The 21804-nt window shown below is 36.1% G+C and overlaps 1 protein-coding gene across 3 annotated transcripts in view; it reads right to left on the bottom strand.

The window, feature by feature from the left end:
• The window catches only part of ACSS3 (acyl-CoA synthetase short chain family member 3), a 141669-nt gene that overhangs the window by 49820 nt on the left and 70045 nt on the right, over positions 1 to 21804 (bottom strand). For all 3 annotated transcript variants that reach the window (XM_072724503.1, XM_072724502.1, XM_072724504.1), the window contains one exon: positions 7547 to 7698. In XM_072724503.1, the coding sequence (XP_072580604.1) occupies positions 7547 to 7698 (152 nt within the window). The remainder of the gene's footprint in view (positions 1 to 7546; positions 7699 to 21804) is intronic.

The following is a 21804-nucleotide window of genomic DNA, read 5'->3' as shown; positions in this document are numbered from 1 at the left end:
TAAAAATAATGAAAGCCATCAAGTCACAAATTTAAGAAGCAATTTGAATCAAATGAAATTGAATCCATTATTTATGGGGGGCTGGGTAAAATAGATAAAGAGGATCAAGAGTACACTTATGATAAGCACTGAGAAATGTACAGAATTCTTAAATCACTATATTGTATACCTGAAACTAATATAACATTGGATATCAATTGTAATTGATAGTAAAAATTTAAAAATTTCTTAAAATAAATTTAAGAAAACATATATCTTTTATACAATAAACAAAAGAGCTAATTAGATAAATTAAATGCCTTAATAAATTAAGAGATATACTATAATTATGATTTGGAAGTCCCAATATTAAGATACCTGTTTTTATCATATCAATCTATAAATTCAAGGTAATCTCAAAATTCTAGTTTTGTCTCTGTGTGTGCACGTGTGTGTATAAACTGATAGGCTGACACTAAAACATGTGTGGAAATACAGTGGGTCAAGATTAAAGAGCAAAGAACAGATGGATGTATTGCTGTTACTATTACTACTGGATATTAAGACCTGTTAGTGACAAAGACAGTGTGAGAGTTGCACAAATATAGGCAATTAGCCAATCAATGAAACAGAATTGAAGCAAGAAACAAAGAAGGATTTACGGATACTTTTATGACAAAAGTGGCATACAGAACAGTAGGAAAGGATGGCCATTTAAATGAATAAAACTTTTTGGATACACACAGAGTAAAAAAATGAATCTTGACCCCCTTACCTCATGCTATGCACAAAAATCAAACCATGTAGATTATATGAAAGGTAAAACAATAAAGCTTCTAGAAAATGACACAGAGGAATAACTTCTGATATTCGAATAGGTAAAATGTCTTAAGTGGGACTTAAAAAAGCATGAACCATACAGAAAAAATATTGATGAAAAGAAGTATCTCTTTAGCAAAAGTCAGCATTAAGTGAAACATAAATTCAAATCACAAGATGAATATTATTTGTAATACATATAGTTAATGAAGAACTTAGACCAAAAGGCTATGAAAAGTCTTACAAATCAACAAGAAAAAGAAAATTAAAATGTGCCAAAGATTTGGATAAACATTTCACAAAAGAGAATCTTCAAATGGCCAATGAAATATGAAAAAACTAAATAAACTGGGTGCCTGGGTGGCTCAGTTGGTTAAACATCTGCCTTCGTCTCAGGCCATAATCCTGGGGTCCTGGAATCAAGTCTGCATCGGGCTTCCTGCTCAGTGGGAATCTGCTCCTCCCTCTCCCTGTGCCCCTCCTCCCTGCTCATGTTCTCTTTCTCCCTCTTGCTCTCAAATAAATAATCTCAAAAAAAAAAAAAAAAAAAAAAAAGAAAGAAAAAGAAAAAAAGCAGTAAGCTTTAAAATACAATAAGTGAGGGGATCCCTGGGTGGCTCGGCGGTTTAGCTCTGGCGAGATCCTGGAGTCCTGGGATCGGGTCCCTCATCGGGCTCCCTGCATGGAGCCTGCTTCTCCCTCTGCCTGTGTCTCTACCTCTCTCTCTCTCTTTCTATCATGAAGAAATAAATAAATAAATCTTAAAAAAAACCTAAAATACAATAAGTAAGATATGTAGTATTTTTTCTATCTTGCATAAATTATTACAATTTTACTTCTTCACTTCAATAATGGCTTTAAATGATTTCCTTTTCTGATTTGACTACCATGGTGATAACTGGCACCTAAGTCTTTAAAAAGAAACAATAACAAAAGCTGGATATTTGAATTGCTCATCTGCAACCCATCACAAACCCAAAGATAGTTGACATATGGTCATTGTCACTTGAGACTCAGAAGACCACGTACTTGGAGCAGTGAATCAGATGTAGGATATCTCTGAAAGTTTTTGAAAAAGAAGGATTGATAATTTTCTGAAGAAATTTTGTTTCTGTGAGTGGGTTTTCTTATTCATTTAAATTTTAGTATTGGTGGTCACTGAAGTAGGAAAGTTATTTGTTTAGGTTTGTGCAGCTGTTGGACCAAAGGAAGAGAGGAGGAGCACAGCATGTGCACTTGATACCCTCGCCCTCCTCTCCCACTCATGAATACACACCCATAGTATGACATCCTTGATTTGCCAAAGTGGTTCACAGATTTCATGTCAAAGGAGAGCATAAACAAAATGAGAAAGTTTTCATTATGAGATTTCTAACTTCCCTGAAAAACAGGACAAGAGTAGATGATAATACAGTAGACTTATTATGTGCAAACTGCCCAGTTTTATGCATAATTCCTAGTTTTATCATTCTGTCATATTTATGTCACTTAGAAAATAAAATATTATTGATTCAACTGAGTTCTCTCCAACCTCTACTTAAATCTCTTCACCATCCCAGCCTCAGAGGTAACCAGAATTACTCAGAGGTTTTCATTCCCATTCATTTTTTTTTTTTACTATTTGTATAGAAAATAAGGCTTTTGTAATTTTTCAAAGTTCTCTTACTGTATGTAAGGGAAACCATCAATTTTCAATTTCTTTTTAAACTCAGCATTATGCTTTTGGCATTTATCCATGCTAATACCTGAAGTTCTGGTTGATTTCCACTTCTAACTATCCTGTTGAATTAATACACTGTAGTAGACAATTTATTTTCCAATACATTTTTACTATACAAGTAATTGCTTATAGTTTGTTTCATTTTGAAACAAACCTGTTAAGAACCTTCAAAGTACATGGTTTGTTGGTCACATTTGTGAGTTTCTCATTTTCATCCCTCCATATTAATACAGGTTTGTCATGGGGCATATAGAGTATGTGGAGCATCTAATATTGCTAGTTATTTCCACTTTACAGTCTCCATAGTAGTGTAAAAACCATTCTGCTGTTTTGTAACCTGCAAGTGAATATCACCGTTAGATATTTTAACTTTTGCCTATATGATGGGAATAAAACGTTATTTCTCTGTTTATTGATAAGATTGAGGACCTTTTAATGTTTTAGACTACCCTAGTCTTCTCCATGAACTGACTGTCCATATCCTTTGCCCATTTGTCTATTGGATTGTGTGTTTTCTTATTGATTTGTAGGAGTTCTTTATATCTTCTGTACACTAATTGTTTAATGGTTATACATGTTGCAAATATCTTCCTGGGTGAATAATTCATCATTTAAGTTTGTTTATTCTTTTGGTCGGCGATTGTTCCTTTTAATGTAGGAAATCTCATCAATATTTTCCTTAATGATTTGTGATTTATGCTTTAAATGGTCATTCCCTACTAAAATATATTACAATACTTATCCATTTTCTTTTGAAGGTATTAATTCTTTGTTTTACAATTATAGGGCCTTGAATCCAGCTGAAATTTATTTCTGTGTAGTGTATATGGTAGAGAACTCCTTTTTTTTCTATATATATAGCTAGTTGTTGCAGCACCAATTTATTTAAGGGTCTATCCTTCTTCCACTTATTTGTTAAGTCACCTTCCCTGTAAATCAGGTTTCCATAGCAATGTGATCCTTTATTCATCTTCATTAGTGTGTTTGTTGATCCCTGCTCCTATACTAGTGTCTTAAGTAGAAGAAAAAGAAGTCCTTCATTGTTATTTTTATCTCTTGCTCCCTGTCCTGTGTTCACCTTCTCTGTCCAATAGGTTTGTGGGCGATGTAGCTATCCCCCAGTGATCCAATGCCACAGTGATGGTCCAGAATTATTAACACACAGTGATACTCAGGATATCACAGATCCTATTCTAGAACAGCAGGTGGGCACTTTAATTTAGTCTCCAGTCGCTGGGCTGTTCTCTGTCTCATTCAGACCTCTAGACCAAAGCTTGCTGTAAGTCCCAGAAAACACCCTCTCACCATTATCATCAATCTCCTTTCATGTGTGAGGTGTAACAACCCACTGCATGTTCAAGCACTGAGCTGACTCTGACTCCACAATCAAAACAGGGGAACACTGAGTCTCCACTATGCTGCCAACGCCTGCTTGTACACCTAGCAAGCCTTCAGCCATGCTTATTATTTTTCAGATCTAGTCTATTTCCAATCCCTGATATGTTTATTTTTGAACTCATCTCTGGCGCTCTGCTTTTTCTTTTTTTGTATTATCGCTCATTATTATGCAACTGAAAAAGAAGGGTTGCATCAGAGTATTAGGTACTGTGATACATTGAATGGAAGCAGCAGAACTGAATTTTTCTATCTTGATTAAGATTGAACTAGAAGATCATGGGAAAATAAATCACCATGATGTGGTGAAGAAGAGCAGGACATAAGGAAGCAAAAAAATAATAATAACAGCCATGACAGTCTATGTTAAGAGCTGTTCCAAGTGTTTTACCTGCATTATATGCCTTTTAGTTTCATTATATTCTTGTACTATCACTGTACTTCTATTCTGGAAGGAGGAGGAGGGAGATTGGAGAGGGAGGAGAGCAAAAAGAAGAAAAACAGCAAACAGAACAGAGAGGCTGTGTAATTTTCTTGAGGTCACACAACCGGTAAGGGGTAGACTTGAACCCAGTGTGTCTAACTTCAGAGCGAGAATCTTAACTATACCACACTGTACGGCCTCGTCTCAGCTTTGCAGAGGGTAGCTCTGTCATCCCGGGAATGGCACTTCACCTCTTCGTGGCAACATTTTCTCAATTGTGAGATGAAAGGATTACCCCGGATGACCTCTCATCTGTTTTCCTGACTTCTTTTTTTTTTTTTTTTAAATATTTCTGTTGGATTTTATTTTTTTAGTTTTTATTTTTTTTATTTATGATAGTCATACAGAGAGAAAGAGAGAGAGGCAGAGACACAGGCAGAGGGAGAAGCAGGCTCCATGCACCGGGAGCCTGATGTGGGATTCGATCCCGGGTCTCCAGGATCGCACCCTGGGCCAAAGGCAGGCGCCAAACCGCTGCGCCACCCAGGGATCCCCTGTTTTCCTGACTTCTAATCGTCTATAATAAAATGAATTTCTAGTTCTGCTTTGCTCCCTATTTCAGAAGACCTTTTGAAATTTGCTTTGGGAGCGAAAATATTTGGCAAATCTCCAAATTTATTACAAAACAATCTTTGATGAGATATCTAATGCATTTGAAAAATACCATTTCATGATTTGAAATGTCCTATAAGAGAAGAGAGAAGCAAGCTCTATGGATAAATCATGAGTTTGCTCTCATAATATCTAGTCAATGTCCGATCACTAAGTAAGTATGAAAAGTCCTGAACGTAGATATGAAATGAAAGGTATAGTTGTGTGAAACGACTTGACTCCTGGTCTTTATTCTAACTCTTCTGGACTTTGGTTATCTTGTTTTTAAAATCGGATAGTTGGGTTTTTGAGATCCCTTCTCTTTCTAATATTCCCTTAGTTCACTGGTGAGAATCTGTTACAGAAGTTCAGTGAAAGTATTATTTGAATAGGCAACAAATAAATAAGAAGTAAAAACCTTTATCCCACAAACAACAAAAATCCCTGGATCAAGTTAGTTTCTTAATTTACCTCTCGTAAGAAGAATGTCTGTGTTAAGAATGTGGGCCCTGGGACGCCTGGGTGGCTCAGTGGTTGAGCGTCTGCCTTTGGCTCAGGGCATGATCCCAGGGTTCTGGGATCGAGTCCTGCATCAGGCTCCCCACAGGGAGTCTGCTTCTCCCTCTGCCTGTGTCTCTGCCTCTCTCTCTCTCTCTCTGTCTCTCATGAATAAAAAAATAAAATCTTAAAAAAAAAAAAGTGAGCCCTTGTCAGATTGCCTTAGTTAGTTTCTTTCTAAAGAGTTTTGCAAACCTTCTGGTCCTAATATTACACATTTGGAAAATGAGGATAATCACAGTTCCTACTTATTGTGATGACTGAGTAAGAGAAACTGCTTATACCTGGCACATAGTAGGTTATCAGGAAATGTGTTCATCTATTAACAGTAGTAACTTGAATAATTGAGGGTATCTGCAGAGTCTACATCATTAAACATCTATTAAAAACATATGTGCCCACCATCATGAGTAATTTAGGTGCCTAAAGACAGAAGGGCATTACCAGGGGGAACTTACTGCAATTTCTCTCCTTTTTTTTTAAGATTTTATTTATTTATTCGAGAGAGAGAGAGAGAGAGAGAGAGAGATAGAGAGAGAGAGGCAGAGACACAGGCCGAGGGAGAAGCAGGCTCCATGCAGGGAGCCCGATGTGGGACCTGATCCCAGGTCTCCAGGATCACACCCCAGGGCCGAAGGTGGTGCTAAACCGCTGAGCCACCTGGGAATCCCCTGAAATTTCTCTTACACTAAAATCTCATTTAGTATTAGTTTGAAAAAAATTGATGGCTTAATGGGCATTCAGTACTATCAGGCGCTTTATATATTAGGACAATTAGAAAAGGTTCCTGCCTTCACAGTAATGGATAACATCTAAAACCCATGCACAAATGGGGAAAAAAAGATGTAGCAAATGAGAGAGACCTTAGCTTGCCAGTCACACAACTTCACACAGTGTTATCAGAAAGCATTTGTTAGTAAAGAGACAGTGCGAGGAACTACAATCTCAGCTTCTTCAAAATTCCCTGGGACTGTCCAAGACATGGAGACTATACACAGCCTAAGATACTGGTACCAAAATCTACTTTTCCATCCTTTTGGCTGAAATGGGAAAAATAAAATTGAAATGTAGTAAATGAAGGAACAAAATGGGGGCGAGTAGAAATATTGTAATAGGAGGTTCATTTTATGAGCGCTTTTATTTTAATGGCTGTACTCTCTAGATTATAGGTAAAATTTTATGTAAATCCAAACCTAATTTTTCATAAAATAAAAATATAGGGCAAGGACCAAAAACAAACCTACTGACTATCCAAACTGAAAGCTTCTTGCTTTACACCTGCAATCGAAGTATGAAATCTATTTTAACTCCTTCTTTGAACAACATAAAATTCATAATACTTGGCATTTAACTTAAAAATTCAAAACAATAATCCAAACCCATTTTTTGACCTGAAGACACTTCAAATTCCTTCTTTTAGTTTATGATAGCAGTGACCAATTTCAAAGAGGTTCAATACGAATTGACTGCCTTGAAGATACAAATTGCTATAATTATCTTTGAATATTATTACAAAACAAGAGAAAAATAATCTCCCCTCCTCTTTCAACAACAGTAGTTTGGACGATAATTTTCACATTTTATCTGTATACATGAAATCACATAATATTTTCCTGCTATTTACACTACTATTCTGTTTTCAAAAGATATATATATGTGTGTGTGTGTGTGTGTGTGTGTGTGTGTGTGTGTGTGTAAATGCATCTGAAGTCGTAGTCAGGATTTTACTTTAAGGAAAATATAAGCCTGGTGGTTTAAAAAGGGGAAGTATTTTGGTAAGATTTGAACTGAAATAAACACAATATGGTATTAAAACATATTCACAGTAGAGTTAAAATTCTAATTCAAAGCTATGTTTAGAACAGTCATTCCTAATAACATTCAGAATCTTTTGGCTCTTTCCATAGGGGTATGGCAGTGCCAAAAAAAATGTACAATGTTCAGTTGTTCATTCTGATTGCAGTTTTTAATGTAATTTGCCCTGTGCATCCCAAGTTCACCTTGTCAGAGAGTACTGCTTCCCCAAGGCTGCCCCAGGGTCCTGTTGACGGATGGCTCTAATTGCAGTCGGCGCTGTAAACAAGGCAGCTACTCCATGCTCTGCGAGCACACGGAAATAAGCGCCAGCATCTGGTGTTCCCACAGGCTTCCCCTACAATGAGATTCATTTAAAATGTCACTGGGTAAAATGTCTCATATTTCATTGACAGTTCAATACTTATACATTTAACACAGCGATATTAATAAAGTGGGGTTCTCAACAAATCTTAGTTTTAAAATAGCCCTATGTGCTATCATAAATAAAACACACCAAACGCCCAGGCTTCAGAGAGGCCATTTGCTCCATTACATCATCCTAAAAGCTTTTCAATTTGCCATTTTTCCCTTCTTAAGTTTTCTCAAAGATAAAGGACAGGAACTATATATCACAATCAAATTAATAACATAAAACAGTCTTCTGTTAGCCAAGAAATGAAATACATTGTTTTGGGTGATAGACTAAATGAGAAGTATGATTGTTATGCATTTCTGACTTTAACACTTTTCTTCCTAATTATTTTTAAAAGTGACAAGAATGGGGCTCAGTCTGTTAGGTGGTGGACTCTTGACTTCGGCCCAAGTCATGATCTCAGGGTCCTGAAATCGATCCCTGCATTGGGCTCCCTGCTCAGTGCATAGTCTGCCCGAGATTGTCTCTCCCCTCCTCTTTCCTTGCCCCTCCCCCAGCTCACTCACTCTCTCTCTCAAAATAAATAAATAAAATCTTAAAAAAAGAAGTGACAGTAACAATTCTCAAAGTGTTTGAGAAGACAGAAATATATGGGATCACAGTAATTTCTGAACAATAACTTTTTTCAATTAAATGCCTCATTCCAAGGAAAACAACTCTTATGACTTAAAAAAATTCAGTAAGATATTTCCAAATGTATGTTTCCTATAGCCTCAAAACGACATTTTACATATTCAATGGAAAATTCATGAATAAAAATCTAGCAATTTTATAATCAAAAAGACACAAACAATTTTTTTTTTTTTTGAGAGAGAGAGAGAGCGCACACTGTGGGAAGGGGCAGAGGCAGAGGGAGAAAGAGAATCCCAAGCAGCCTCCATGCTCATGCCCAATTTAATTCCGGACACAGGGCTGGATCTCACAACGCTCAGAGATCATGACCTGAGCGGAAATCAAGAGGCGGTGGCTTAACCAAAAGAGCCACCAAGCTCCCCTAAAGCATTTTTCAATTGGTGTTTCTTTAAAGTAGAAAATGAGCATAACATAAATAAATCAGTGATTCTGCAAAAATTCTAAGTGTTCCATAAAATCTATGGTCGCCCAGCCATATCCCCTCATTCCTTAATCCAATCTCATTACCGCTACTTTTTCCTTTGATTCTAAAGCAAGGTGCCTGGAATGTTAATATATGTTATATAAAAACAATCAAATTCTTTTGGAAGGGGTTGAGATAATAAAGGAAAACGGATCTCTGATTTTGGACCATTTCTTGAATACTTAAAAGTGTTAAAGAACATCAGGCATTCCCAAAAGATGAGTTACTATATATGTAGTATTTCCTAAACTTCTCTGTCCACACTCCCTATATGAACATCTCATGGATCTTATATTCTGGAAAACACACCTGGGAAACACTGATAAATAAGTTAAAAAGAGAAAAGAAGTTGCTGATGGCAAACTGAGATGTCTCTCCAAACAGAGAAGAATAAATGAAAGGATAAAAAGAGGTTGTTCATGAATTTAGATTCACTATCTACTTCTACTTGGATCTTTGACAGGTCATTATTAGTTTGTACTTTCTTTTTTTTAAATGACTACCTTTAATATTCTTTCATGTAATTATGTTTTTTAAAATATAACCTCTTTCTTATATCCTGCTGCTTTTTCTCTATTTTTAAAACCAAAGAATTTATTGCAACTAGAAATTCATTTTTATTATCACAACTATCCCAAAATACTTTATTTCAATTTAATTCCATTATCACATGGTAATAGAATAATCAACATGTTGATATAGTATAAAAAGCTGCCAGATATAATCTAGCAACTCATGTACATAACTTGACTTACAAATTTTGAAGCCTTGAGCACATCAGTCTAAAATGAACGAGTACTTTTGTTCTTTTGAACCAAGTGAGGTAAACATTTGACTTTTACTTTTTCGATCTGTCTTAGGCACTGTTCAGTCCCTGGTGTACTAGATTGTGACTTCAGAAACTTGATCTCACCCACATAAAGATGATTTATTAACTGACCTTATGCAATTGACTTTCCCTGTCTATGCTGCCATTTTCATGCCTGCTGAATAAGAATAAATCACTTTTCCAATATTTCCTCGATAAGCTAAAAGCACTGAGATAATATTTTAAAGTAGTTTGACCTCTACTGAAGAAAGATATTTTATAGGCAATTGGAATTGAGTTCACTACAGTTCCGGTGTCATGGGACAAAGATAATACACTCACTAAAGGGTGATATTAGTGTCATAACAAAATGCTATACCATAATGACTACCTATATGGAGGAAAAAATTAATGGATTTTATAATGGACTTCAATTAATTATGTCTAATGATAATGACGGCTTAAACATTATTAGAAATAATAAAAACTCTCTTGTACCTTTTTATAAATAATATGATTATTACTGTTGCAATTCTGACCCACAGCAAATACATTTTCATCAATATTTTTTAGCATGAAAATCATGATAACATAGCATTTCTATTAGGACACTAATGGAAGTGATGTATATAATTGCACCATATTCCTTTGTAAATTCCTTGAGCTCAGAAAGGTTCAGATTTTTGCATCTTATTGTCCATTCCCACAGGATCATTCGATGCTGTGTTTCACTATTTTAGAATTTAGTGACTCAATGGCTTATTGATTTTATTAAACACTCTTCTCTGCTCTCCCATACATATATAAGCTTGTGTACACACACACACACATGCATGCATGCACAGGCATTATTATTTTACAATACTGTTTAAAAATGACCAATAGCACACTAACCACGCTGAGTTGCTTGGAGAAAATGACTTTGATTCCAGAACTTGCATATTCAGTGAGGAGCAACAGCCCAAACACTATTCAACTGAAAAGTAGGAAGATTCTAAAATTGTAGGGATTTTTAACAAACATACACACCGAAAGCAGTAATGCGGCTAAAAGGTAACAATAACAAAAACTTAAATTGGTTTGTTTATTTATTACCAAATTGACCTGTGTTCTCATTCCCTTTCCCCAAACTAAGGCTAAAGTGTCCACTGCTGCCCAGAAAATAGAAGCAAAAAGCAATCCCTACAATGGTGAAGCAGGGATTCTAAGCGCTCAGCTGTTATAGATCGTGAATTTTTAATATCAGAGACTTACAAGACAGCAACTGCTAATGTTTATAATGTACTTAGCGATGGTGCAAAGCATAGAAACTGAGACAAATACCTGAAGATTAAGTTGCATACATAATTTTCTACCACTTATGATTCAGTGTGTTAGTTTGAAGCAACCAGAGACAATAGATAGTGAGTTAGAAAACCAGGTGACGTCTCAACTTCTCACATAATCCATCCTGAGGTTCAATGGAAAATAATGAAAGACAACAATTTACCAAGACTAAGACAAGCTTACGCACTAGAGTTAGATCTTTTAGCAAGAAATCATTTGCTTTATTAATCCTTTGATTTTGGTTTATCCAAAGGCTTGGTGTCAAAGCTACTTGTCATTTCTCGGACGTTGACATACAAATTTCTGAGTCAACTGAAGTTTTTGCCTCTTTTTGTGGCAGGATTAGAAATACATCTGGTCTCTTTTTGAACACTACTTCTGAGAACATCACCGAAGGCATGTTTGTACTGCAGTTCTAAGGTGAAGACAGCAACATCCCTTACAGACTAGTTCTGAATTTAATTTCAGCAGACAGGTGCAGCAGTGCTGGCTGGTTTATTCTGGAAGCGTGATGAAATTGGCAATAGCATTTGTTAAGTTCCTACTACATGCCTTGTGCCTTTACTAAGGGATGAAAGTTTGGGCATGCAACATCTAAACTTGAGACTTGTTAAAACATAAGCAGTTCCTCAGAGTATAATATTTAGTGAGAGAAAAGTAAAATGTGGGATAGTGTGCATATCATTTATACGACGCCATATGTATGAAAATGAGGAAGGGGGGATCCCTGGGTGGCGCAGCGGTTTGGCGCCTGCCTTTGGCCCAGGGCGCGATCCTGGAGACCCAGGATCGAATCCCATATCAGGCTCCCGGTGCATGGAGCCTGCTTCTCCCTCCGCCTGTGTCTCTGCCTCTCTCTCTCTCTCTCTGTGACTATCATAAGTAAATAAAAAAAAAAAGAAAGAAAGAAAATGAGGAAGGGGACATTGCTTATGTAAGAGTGAACTAATAGACACAGAAGACTGACTGCTTCCAAGTCAGAGAAATTGAACTGCTAGGAACAGAGGACAGTGAGGTTTGCATTCTTTACCCTTTTGTGAGTTTTGAGATATGAACCAAATGAGTGTACAACCGCTTTTAAAAATGGGCTTTTTCTTCCCTAAAGTTCCTCTCTCAATAACTCTTATTATTTGTCCCAATCTTGAAAACATTACTACTGCATTAAAGCCCTATGAGACAATCACTCTATGCCTTAAGACCCTCAGATCTAGGATTTTGTGTTACTATAGCAGATTCCCTCTTAAGGAGTAAAAACTTGCTTATAAATACAATTGATAACCAAGAATTTAAATCAACTGGCTTCATTGATTATTTGCTACAGATTTCCCATAATTCCATGGGCCTCACCGGTGGGGATATCCTGCCACTTTCCCTTCCTTGATCTTATTCATACCGCCATCTAATTTGCCTCAATCCAGTGACTGTCAACCCTAAATGTAGACTAGACTTGCTTGGGATGCTTTTGAAAGATACCAATATCTGTTCCTCACTCCCAGAGACTATGATCTGATTGGCCTTAAATTTGGCCTGGTATTGTTATGTTTCATGTAATAAGTAATTCTAATGTGCAGCCAACGTTGAGAACCAAGGCATAGTCCTTAGATATCAGGCATTACCTGAGGCTAGGCCATTATCCAATACCACCTGCCTCATTACTCTGGGAGATGAGCCTAGAACTCAACACTAGCCTTTTCCCACCTGCTATAAATAAATGAGCCAATCCAAGTATCAATAAAAAATATACTGATAACTGAAATCTGACTACTGGGAGCCAAATACTGGGAAAATAATTGGGGAGAATTGCCTCATTCTTTATATCTTGCTCTATAACTTGTCTAGACTCTAGACTCTACATAAATACTATGATTTATAGGACCTAGCATTCTGAATACAATCATCCTTTCTCCAAAGACAGGAAGAACAGCCCCAGGCCAGCCACTCTTTCTGTGTTACCAGAGACTTCTGAAAGCTAAGTTTCAGTTTAAAGGTTTTGTTTGGTTATATCACTACTTGAAAGGATTATATCTTAATCTTTTAGATGAAAGGTTTCTGACCAGACTTGAGGGTAAGTTCAGGAGTATTCTGATTTTTTTTAACGTGTAAATGTTCATTTTCCTAGGGAGATAGATAAGTCAATATGATTGGATTCTGAAAAGGAGTCCATAACCAAAGTCTCTAGGCAGATGAGAGCCTCCCCAACATAGGAATCTCTTCAAAGATTTCCTGCCTAGCTCTGGGAAATGGCTTGGCATCCACATTGGTAAGGAAGAAGTCAAATGGTCACTATTTGCAGATGACATGCTACTATACACCCATGCACAGATTCCACCCCAAAACTACTAGAAGTAATAAAGGAATTTAGTAAAGTTGCAGGATACAAAATTAATACCCAGAAATCAGTGGCATTCTTTTTTTATTTTTAAATATTTTATTTATTTATTCATGAAAGACACAGAGAGAGGGGCAGAGACACAGGCAGAGGGAGAAGCAGGCTCCATGCAGGGGAGCCTGATGTGGGACTCAATCCTGGGACTCCAGGATCATGCCGTCCTGGGCTGAAGGCGGTGCTAAACCGCTGAGCCACCAAGGATTCCCAACAGTGGCATTTCTATACATTAATAACAAAGTAGCAGAAAAAGTAATTAAGAAAACAACTACATTTTACAATTGCACCACAAAGAATAAAATACCTAGGGATGAACTTAACCAAAGAGGTGAAAGACCTGTACTCCGGAAACCACAAACCACTGGTGAAAGCAACTGAAGATGATATGATAGACACTTTAAATATCCTACAATTGTGTCCATTATCCCTCAGTAAAGCTGAATTTTAAAACGAGAGATAGAGAGAGAGAGGGAGAGAGATCTATCCCTTCTGGTTGGTTCTTCCCCTATTTTTCTCCCAGATCCCTGAGAGAGTTGACCATATGGGGCCTTGTGATGAGGCTACCCTCCAATGAATAAGCCACTGCTTCCACCCAGGTCATAAGAGTCCATCTGTCCCACTAAAAAGATGCTTACCTCTGAAAGTATTAATGCCAAGTAAATGAAGCAGAGCCCTGGAATTGGTAATTCTGCAGACCCAGTGCTGAGCTAATTAGGGACTCTGACATATTTACCACTCTCAGCAGTCACAGGGAGCATTTATCACTAGGATAGCTGGTAGCTCATGGCTTCTAGCAGGATGGCTTTCACCCCTGAATTCCTCCACGCTGATGAGCAATCACTGCTCTCTGCACTAGAGGGACAAATTAAGGGTTTCTTTACTCATGGTGAGTAGTATGAGTAGACTTTGCTGTAAGCAGAGAAATTAAATGGCTTCTTGCTTTTATTACACTAACAGATTTCTGCTCAGGAAGTCAAGTGTGGCTATCCCGTATGTACACTGCAATTCGACCTGGGGTTGTGCAGAGCCTGGCTACTCCATTCAGTCCAGTAATTTATCTAAAATAAGCTTCAAAATGCTCATAGTTCCCCCATGTACAAAACGAAACACACAAACCTTCCCATGGAATCGCTGACCACACCTTATTGCAAAACCCTCTTCAGTTATTGTTCTATCAGACCTCTTTCTGAAGTACTTGGCACTGCTGATGCCCATCTTCTAGAAAACCCCCTTCTGCTTCAGGATACCATTTTTCTGATTCTCCTACTGCCTCTCCAATTTTTCATTCTCAGTTTTTTTAGCTCCCTTTCTTAATCTTTACTTCTCTGAGTATCTTAATCACCTCAGATGACTTAAATTATTGACTTTTCTACTCATCTCTAAGTCTGAAAGTTTCTCTGGGTTTCAAACCTTGATTTCCCAATGTCCTACAAATATCTAAGCAGCAGCTTTAAAACTGACATTACTAAAACTAAAAATGATCTTTGCCCCTTCACAATTACTGTTGTTCCTCCTACAGCAGTTCAGTTGGTAACCAGCATCACGTTGGTTGTCCTAGCTGAAGACATCAGAGCTATTTTCAACTTCCTATTGAGCTCTATCTTACAATATGCACCCTGATATCCTGACATCCTGCCCTCTCCTTAAAGATCACTGATACCCTGCTTCTGGCCACTAGCTGAAACTACTCAATAATTTCCCAATTATTCATCTCTACATTACGGGTAGAGAGCACTGCTTTTGGAGCTAGAGAACATTGTTTCAAATCCCAACTCTGTCACTCATGGGCCACTGGTAAAGTTACTTAATGTCCCTGATCTTCAGTTTCTATAGTTGTAAATAGGGATTCAAAACATTTATCCCATGGGTGTATGGATAGAAATAGTTAAGACCATGTTTAGTAGAGTTCCAGTCACTCAACACACAATCAACCGTAGCTATTATTATTACTGGCATGGCTGCATCCACAAAGCTTTCCTTGTCTACTCTAATCCTAAACTTCCCTCAAGACACTGGTAGACAGATTTTGAGCCAGGGTGAACTCCAAACTGCCACTTACAAGCAATGCAACCTAAATCAATTTCTTTAATTCCTTTGATCTTTATTTAGTTCCATCATCAGAAAATTGCATCAAAACAAGTTCAAGAATTAAATGTAGAGTATTTACAGAGGCAATGGCTTAATGTCATCTCTGAAAAAAAAATTATATCTTCTACACAGTGTAAGAAATTTCTTAGTTAGGCAATGTTTGGGTCTGCTTCCTTTCTGTCCTTTACATTAATCTTAATTCTTTGACTATATTGTCAGTGTGTTCAGGGCAAGGAGTGTGTCTGATACTTATTCTGTTTCCCTATCAACCTCTAGAAAATACTGAGCTCACAAGAGGCACCAATAAATATTGTTGATGGACCCGTGACAATAGCTGCAGTTGCTTGCTCCAACATAAAACACAGGCACACATAGAGAAAAATAAACTCAGAAATAAATATCTTTGAACAACTAGTCATGTGAGAAATCTAAAAGATGCTGGCATCAGCTTTGCAATCTTTTCTGATTGAGGAGATCAAATTATATAGCCTGAATCAGAGTAATAACTGTCATCATTTTTCCCCTTCGGTACATACATAAAAGTACATTGCTGTTATACTAGATTTAAAAAAGAAGAAGAAAGAAGGAAATCATTTCCTATTAGATAAGAGGAGAAGAAGACTCTGATGTGTGCCTTTGAGTGTACTAGTTAGCAACATCAGGGGTACTAGTCTTAAAAGGAAGTAGCATATCCCTATGCTTGAAGGAAGCAAATCCCTGTCCAAAAAAAAAAAAAAAAGAAAGAAAGAAAGAAAGAAAGAAAGAAAGAAAGAAAGAAAGAAAATCATCAAATTAGAGAAAACAGGTTAACATGGAAAATGCAAAGTTTTTGCAAAAAGAAGATAACTCTATACATGCAAGCAATGATTACATTTTAAAAATGAAGCCCTGGAGGGGATAAGAATTCAGAAGGTCCATGTGTGGAAAATGCATCATAGGATATCTTCATGGAGATTGTAAGTCCAGTGCAGTTCGAAGTAGGTGACATGTGCATTGAAGAGATACTGTGGATGATTTGAAGAGTGTTCAATACAAAAATAATTTGAAAGTAATTAAAGTAGTATCCTCAATATTCTCAAACATAAGATTTTCAAACTGGAAAATGTTTTGATCCATGTATAGAAAGTGATAGTAATTATATCTAAAATATGTGTATGTAATCATATTTTGCTATTTTACTATGTATGCATATATCTTGTGATATTTCTTTGAGGCTTTCAAACTACATTATCTTAAGCTGATTCCTGAGCAAATAAAGGAAAGCATAGAGCTCATTTTCACACTAATCATCCTAAAAAAGAAAGGACAGATAGGGGTACCTAAACTCTTCCTTCCTCCTATGAATTCAAGAAAAGAGAAATCAATAAGAGAATATCAATCTGAATATTCTGAAGTCTTCGAAGATATATACAAATTATAAACTAGTACGATGAAGCCCAGCAAAAAATAGAAGTGAAAGATTATACATGTTTAGACAATGTAAGCCATGAAATGTACCAGTTTATTCACAAATGAAAGGCTTCATGGCCTCTCTCAGTTCACTCACAAGTTCAGCTCTGAAAGGCAAGATCGTTGAGGGGACAGATCACTGGGTTATTTTCCATTTACACTACTCATTCTTCAAAGTTGATACTAAGAGGATCAACAACATCCTTGGGTGCGGATTCCTTTGCCTGGCTCTTAGAAGAGAATTAACAGGCTCTAAAGGGAGCTGCCTTTAGTGATTTTTAATGATTTGATGACTGCTGCCAAGTTACAAAGGTAGACTTTGAAGGAAGAAATGTGAAGTATCTGCAAATTCAAGCATTTCAATGACTGGATTTTGTGGGAATGAACAGTTGGTTTTTATATTGTAGAATTTTATTCTGGGAGAGAATAAATCCATGTTTGGATAATAGCGGTAGCTTATTATATCTTGGCAACTATTCTACAGGCTTTTCATGGATTAACCGATTTAATAAAATATAAGAAAAATACTATTAATATTGATATTTATAGATAACATAACTGAGGTTGAGGGCAAAAGCAGACAGATAAAAGCAGAGCAAAATAAATACCACAGATATTCATATTTCCAGTCCAGTGACCATGTTCGTATATCACAATTCAGAATCTTTAAAAAATCCTCTATTTCCTCTTATTGTCTGAGAAGGCGGAATGTAGTACATATTTTCAAAGCTAACTGTTGAATTTTTAACAGATAGCCAACTGTCCTGGTAAATCTAGTGAGCATACATTACTGAAATGGCTTGCTGCTATAAGGTATACAATTTGTGAAATGCAAACAAATGTAAAAGGAGCGCAAGCTTTCATTCCATGAGGACTTCCAAAGAGACTGTTACTACATAAAAATGGCAACTGCCATTTCAAGATCAAGTACACCAACTAGTTTACGACTTAATGCCAAACTAAATTGAAGGTGACCAGTAATCAACATTCCATTCTAGGTAATAATTTAGCCAAAGAACAGTAAGCTACTTTCTTCTTCTTTTTTTTTTTTTTAATTTAAGGTAAAACCTATTTGAGTATATTTTGGTATATTTTGTATTTTTTTATACAAGTAGTTTTACATAATTTTCCTCAGATTTACTGAGGTGTAACTGACAAATAAAAATTGTATGTATTTAAAATGTACAACTTGGTGTGTTGATGAATGTATATACATTCTGAAATAATCACCACAATCAAGCTAGTTAATATATTCATTATCTCACATAGTTAGGATTTTCTTTTCTTTTTTTCTTTTTGGTGTTTGTGTTTGGTGAGAACACTGGCAATCTATCCTTTTATCAAATCTGAAACATATAATACAGTCTTTTAAACTGTAATCCTGTTGTTGTACATTAGATCTCCAGAACTAATTCATCTTGAATAACTGAAACTTTGTACACCTTGGCCAACATCTTTCTACCCAACAGCAAAGAAATACACATCCTTCTCAAGGGCATTTAAAACATTCTCCAACATAGATCACATGTTAGGTCACAAAACAAGCAAACTTAAGAAAATAGATATATCATTCCAAGTATCTTTTCTGACCACAATGGAATGAAACTAGAAATCAATAATAGTAAGAAAACAGTGAAATTCACAGATATGTAGAAACAACAGACTCTTGAACAGCCATTGGGTCAATAAGGAAATCAAAAGAGAATTTTAAAAGCATCTCAAGACAGATGAAAATTAAAACATGACATACCAAAACTTACAGATGCAACAAAACTGATACTAAGAGGTTGAGTTTATAGCAATAAACCCTGACATTTAAAAAAGAGAGAGATCCCCAAAAGAGAGAGAAAGATCTCTAATAAACATACTAAGTTTACATCTCAAGGAACCATATAAAGAAGAACAGCTAAGACCTAAGTTAGCAGAAACAAGGAAATAATAAAGACTAGAGTAGAAATAAATCATATAGAGAATAAAAAAATAGAAAAAATGAAAACTAAGAGTTGTTTGAGAAGATAAAATCGATAAACCTTTAGGTGGACTAACCAGGAAGAGAGAAGACTCAAAAAAAACCAGAAAGAGCACAGAATGTACCAGATGCTTCAGAAATTAAAAGGATCATGAAGGACAATAACAAAAAGTAATATCAAGTAAGTTGATTTCTTGCTTAGCCACACTGTTGCCATTATAAAAGCCTGGGTTCCACTGTATTATATGATTGAGATGTGTGTACAGGATACACATTTGTACATTAGTACCCAAGTGAAGATAAGGAGAAAGAAGGCTCAGCCAGATTTCTTTACGTTGAGAAGAAGTGCTGGGTTTTGATTCTGCAGATGACAGGGTTTTTGTAAAAGGGGACAAAACAGAAGAAAGAAGCCAAAAAGCTTATCTGAGTATATCCATCATTTACCAACACATACACGTGTCTGCACATACACACCAGGCTGCTAAATTTGTTTATATCTGAAAGTCCCTGTATGAAAGTATTGTTTGCTTCATTTCTCCTTTGACAACACTACTATCACAATATATCTTTGTCTATATGTCGTTGGGGTTAGGTACGTCAGAATCAGTGCTCCATTAAGAAAGTAAATTTCCAAAAAGGCACCGTTTATTCTCTTCCTCTCAAAAAATAAGTTCTGAATTATTCATAATTGGTTTGCATACTTTAACTCGTTGCGCTAGTCTGATTTTTAGAATTGTATACCTTAAATATGTCCAGTTCAATGAATAATACCAAATCTTCGCTTATTTAAAAAAAATATAAACTATTACTTATGTTGTTCATAAAATTCTCTGGTAAAGATACTAGAATTACATATTCCTTCATAAGGGGGAAAAAAAAGTCTTTACTTACAAAATCAAGGTTTGTTTGTTTGTTTCTCTTGATATCTTCATCCAGGCATTTATTTAACAAATATTTATTGGGAACTAAATATATGTCAAGAGCACATACACACACACATTTCAGTCTTTTGTGTATTTCTCAATTGGCATGGGAACAAAATTCAAAAGAAACAATGCTTATGTTATAAATGACTGCATATTTTTAATGGTTAGTAGCTGAGAATTGATGGTGAGGGAACACTAAGATGATCTCCTGCCTCTCAGAGGTTAGAGCAGATGGGGCCAAATAAGCAAACCAAAGTGGCCTATAAACTAAAGGGAACTGGGTTTGCAACATAAGCCAGGGAGGAAAAACCTTAGGTGCTTATGAGAGAGAACAAGATTTGACCCAGTCAGAGAGGTCAAGGAGGGCTTCATGAGGAGGAGATACTTGAGCTATGATCTAAAGGATGAGAGGAAATATATTTCAGGCAACAAGTGGACAAATTCCTATAGCAGGAATGAGCATTTGAACAACTTGAGGAAAACAGGAGCAGGCTGTGCCTTGGAAGGGAAGAGAGTGAGCAACATTCAAGGGTTGAGAAGCCAAGAATGATTAGGACAGAAAATGTCCATTAGCGTTTGGAAAAATAGAGAGATCCAGGGAAATTACCAAAAGCTGTTATTATGGAATGATGATGACAGATGCCAATGGGAGAGGACTGTAGAGTGACGTCCAGCTATCAGGAGCAGGTAAGCCTTCAACGAGGAAGAGAGTGTTCTAACTGCAAAGGAATAAGGAACTGAGAACTTATGCATGATTTTTTTTTCAGGGGGTTGTTTGTTTTAATGAAAGAAATATAAATGTGTTAAAAATTTGGTAATTATCAGAAAGCTAAAGCCAAAGCAGACAACCAGGATTTCCAATATGTTTTCACCCTACAGATGCAGAGCTATATGCCCCCTGTGGCAGAAAAGAAAATCCTATTTTCTGCTTTATGTATTCATGTTGAAACATGAATTCAACAGTGTTTCGAGTGGGTGACTCAACATATCTAGAAGCTGAACTGATTTTCCAACTTAGTTATAACCATTTTTGAGTTTTTTCAGCTGATGTAGATATGTATTCAATTCCTGAATATTAAAAAATTATCTTTGCTAAGAAAAAGGATTCATACATTATTCATTCATAAATTATCATGAACCATTTACATTCAGTAAGAGATATGTTTTATGAACTCTAGATGACTTGGTCACATAATGAACCAGTATTTCAGAACATCAATTTTTATCAAATCAAAATTCATCATTATGTAAAAATATCATCACACTCACCAATCCACTGCCATATAGCTTTTAAATGCTATAATTCATTAAAAATGAATATAAAGCTTTGAACATACTGAGCTGTATATGATTATATTTCTCTTTAGAAAGGTAACCCTATGAGAAGTACATGAAGGACTTGTTATATTATTCTATTCACTGTAAAAAGAATATATTTTTAATTTCCTAATGAGAGATGTTAGCTTCCTAAATAAAAATAAACTAGTCAGACTAAAATAAAATAATATTAACTTGGTAATCCACTTAAAATTGGGGCACAAATGGGATGATCATTTTGTGGAGGTTAATAAATATTTTTTCACTTGCTGGCCTGATGACAAGTCAGAACTCATTTTCAGTTTATTTTGGTTTTATTTTAATTAATTGAGCAAACAAGTTTTTTTCCCTGCTTTCTGCACACTCAAGTTGTTAATTAATCCCCTTAGAAATGGTTCATTTACACAACAAACTTTACCTACCACCTGGAAAGCACCATGCCAGACACAGGGCAGGGGTACAGAAATGACAATATCCCTTGCCCTCAGGGTTTACAGTATCACAGCACTGAATCTGCAAGATTAGAGGAATCTAGATAATATTATTGAAGTACAGAGAACACCTCAATCAGCCAAAGGAAAGCAAAGGAGATATCAGAGAGGAGATGATATTTAACTTGATCCCTTAAGGAAAGGACCACTCTGCTACATAATGAGAACAAAA

The sequence above is a fragment of the Vulpes vulpes genome, chromosome 10 (assembly GCF_048418805.1).
Source record: "Vulpes vulpes isolate BD-2025 chromosome 10, VulVul3, whole genome shotgun sequence".
NCBI lineage: Eukaryota > Metazoa > Chordata > Mammalia > Carnivora > Canidae > Vulpes > Vulpes vulpes.
This window is presented reverse-complemented; position numbering and strand designations above follow the sequence as displayed.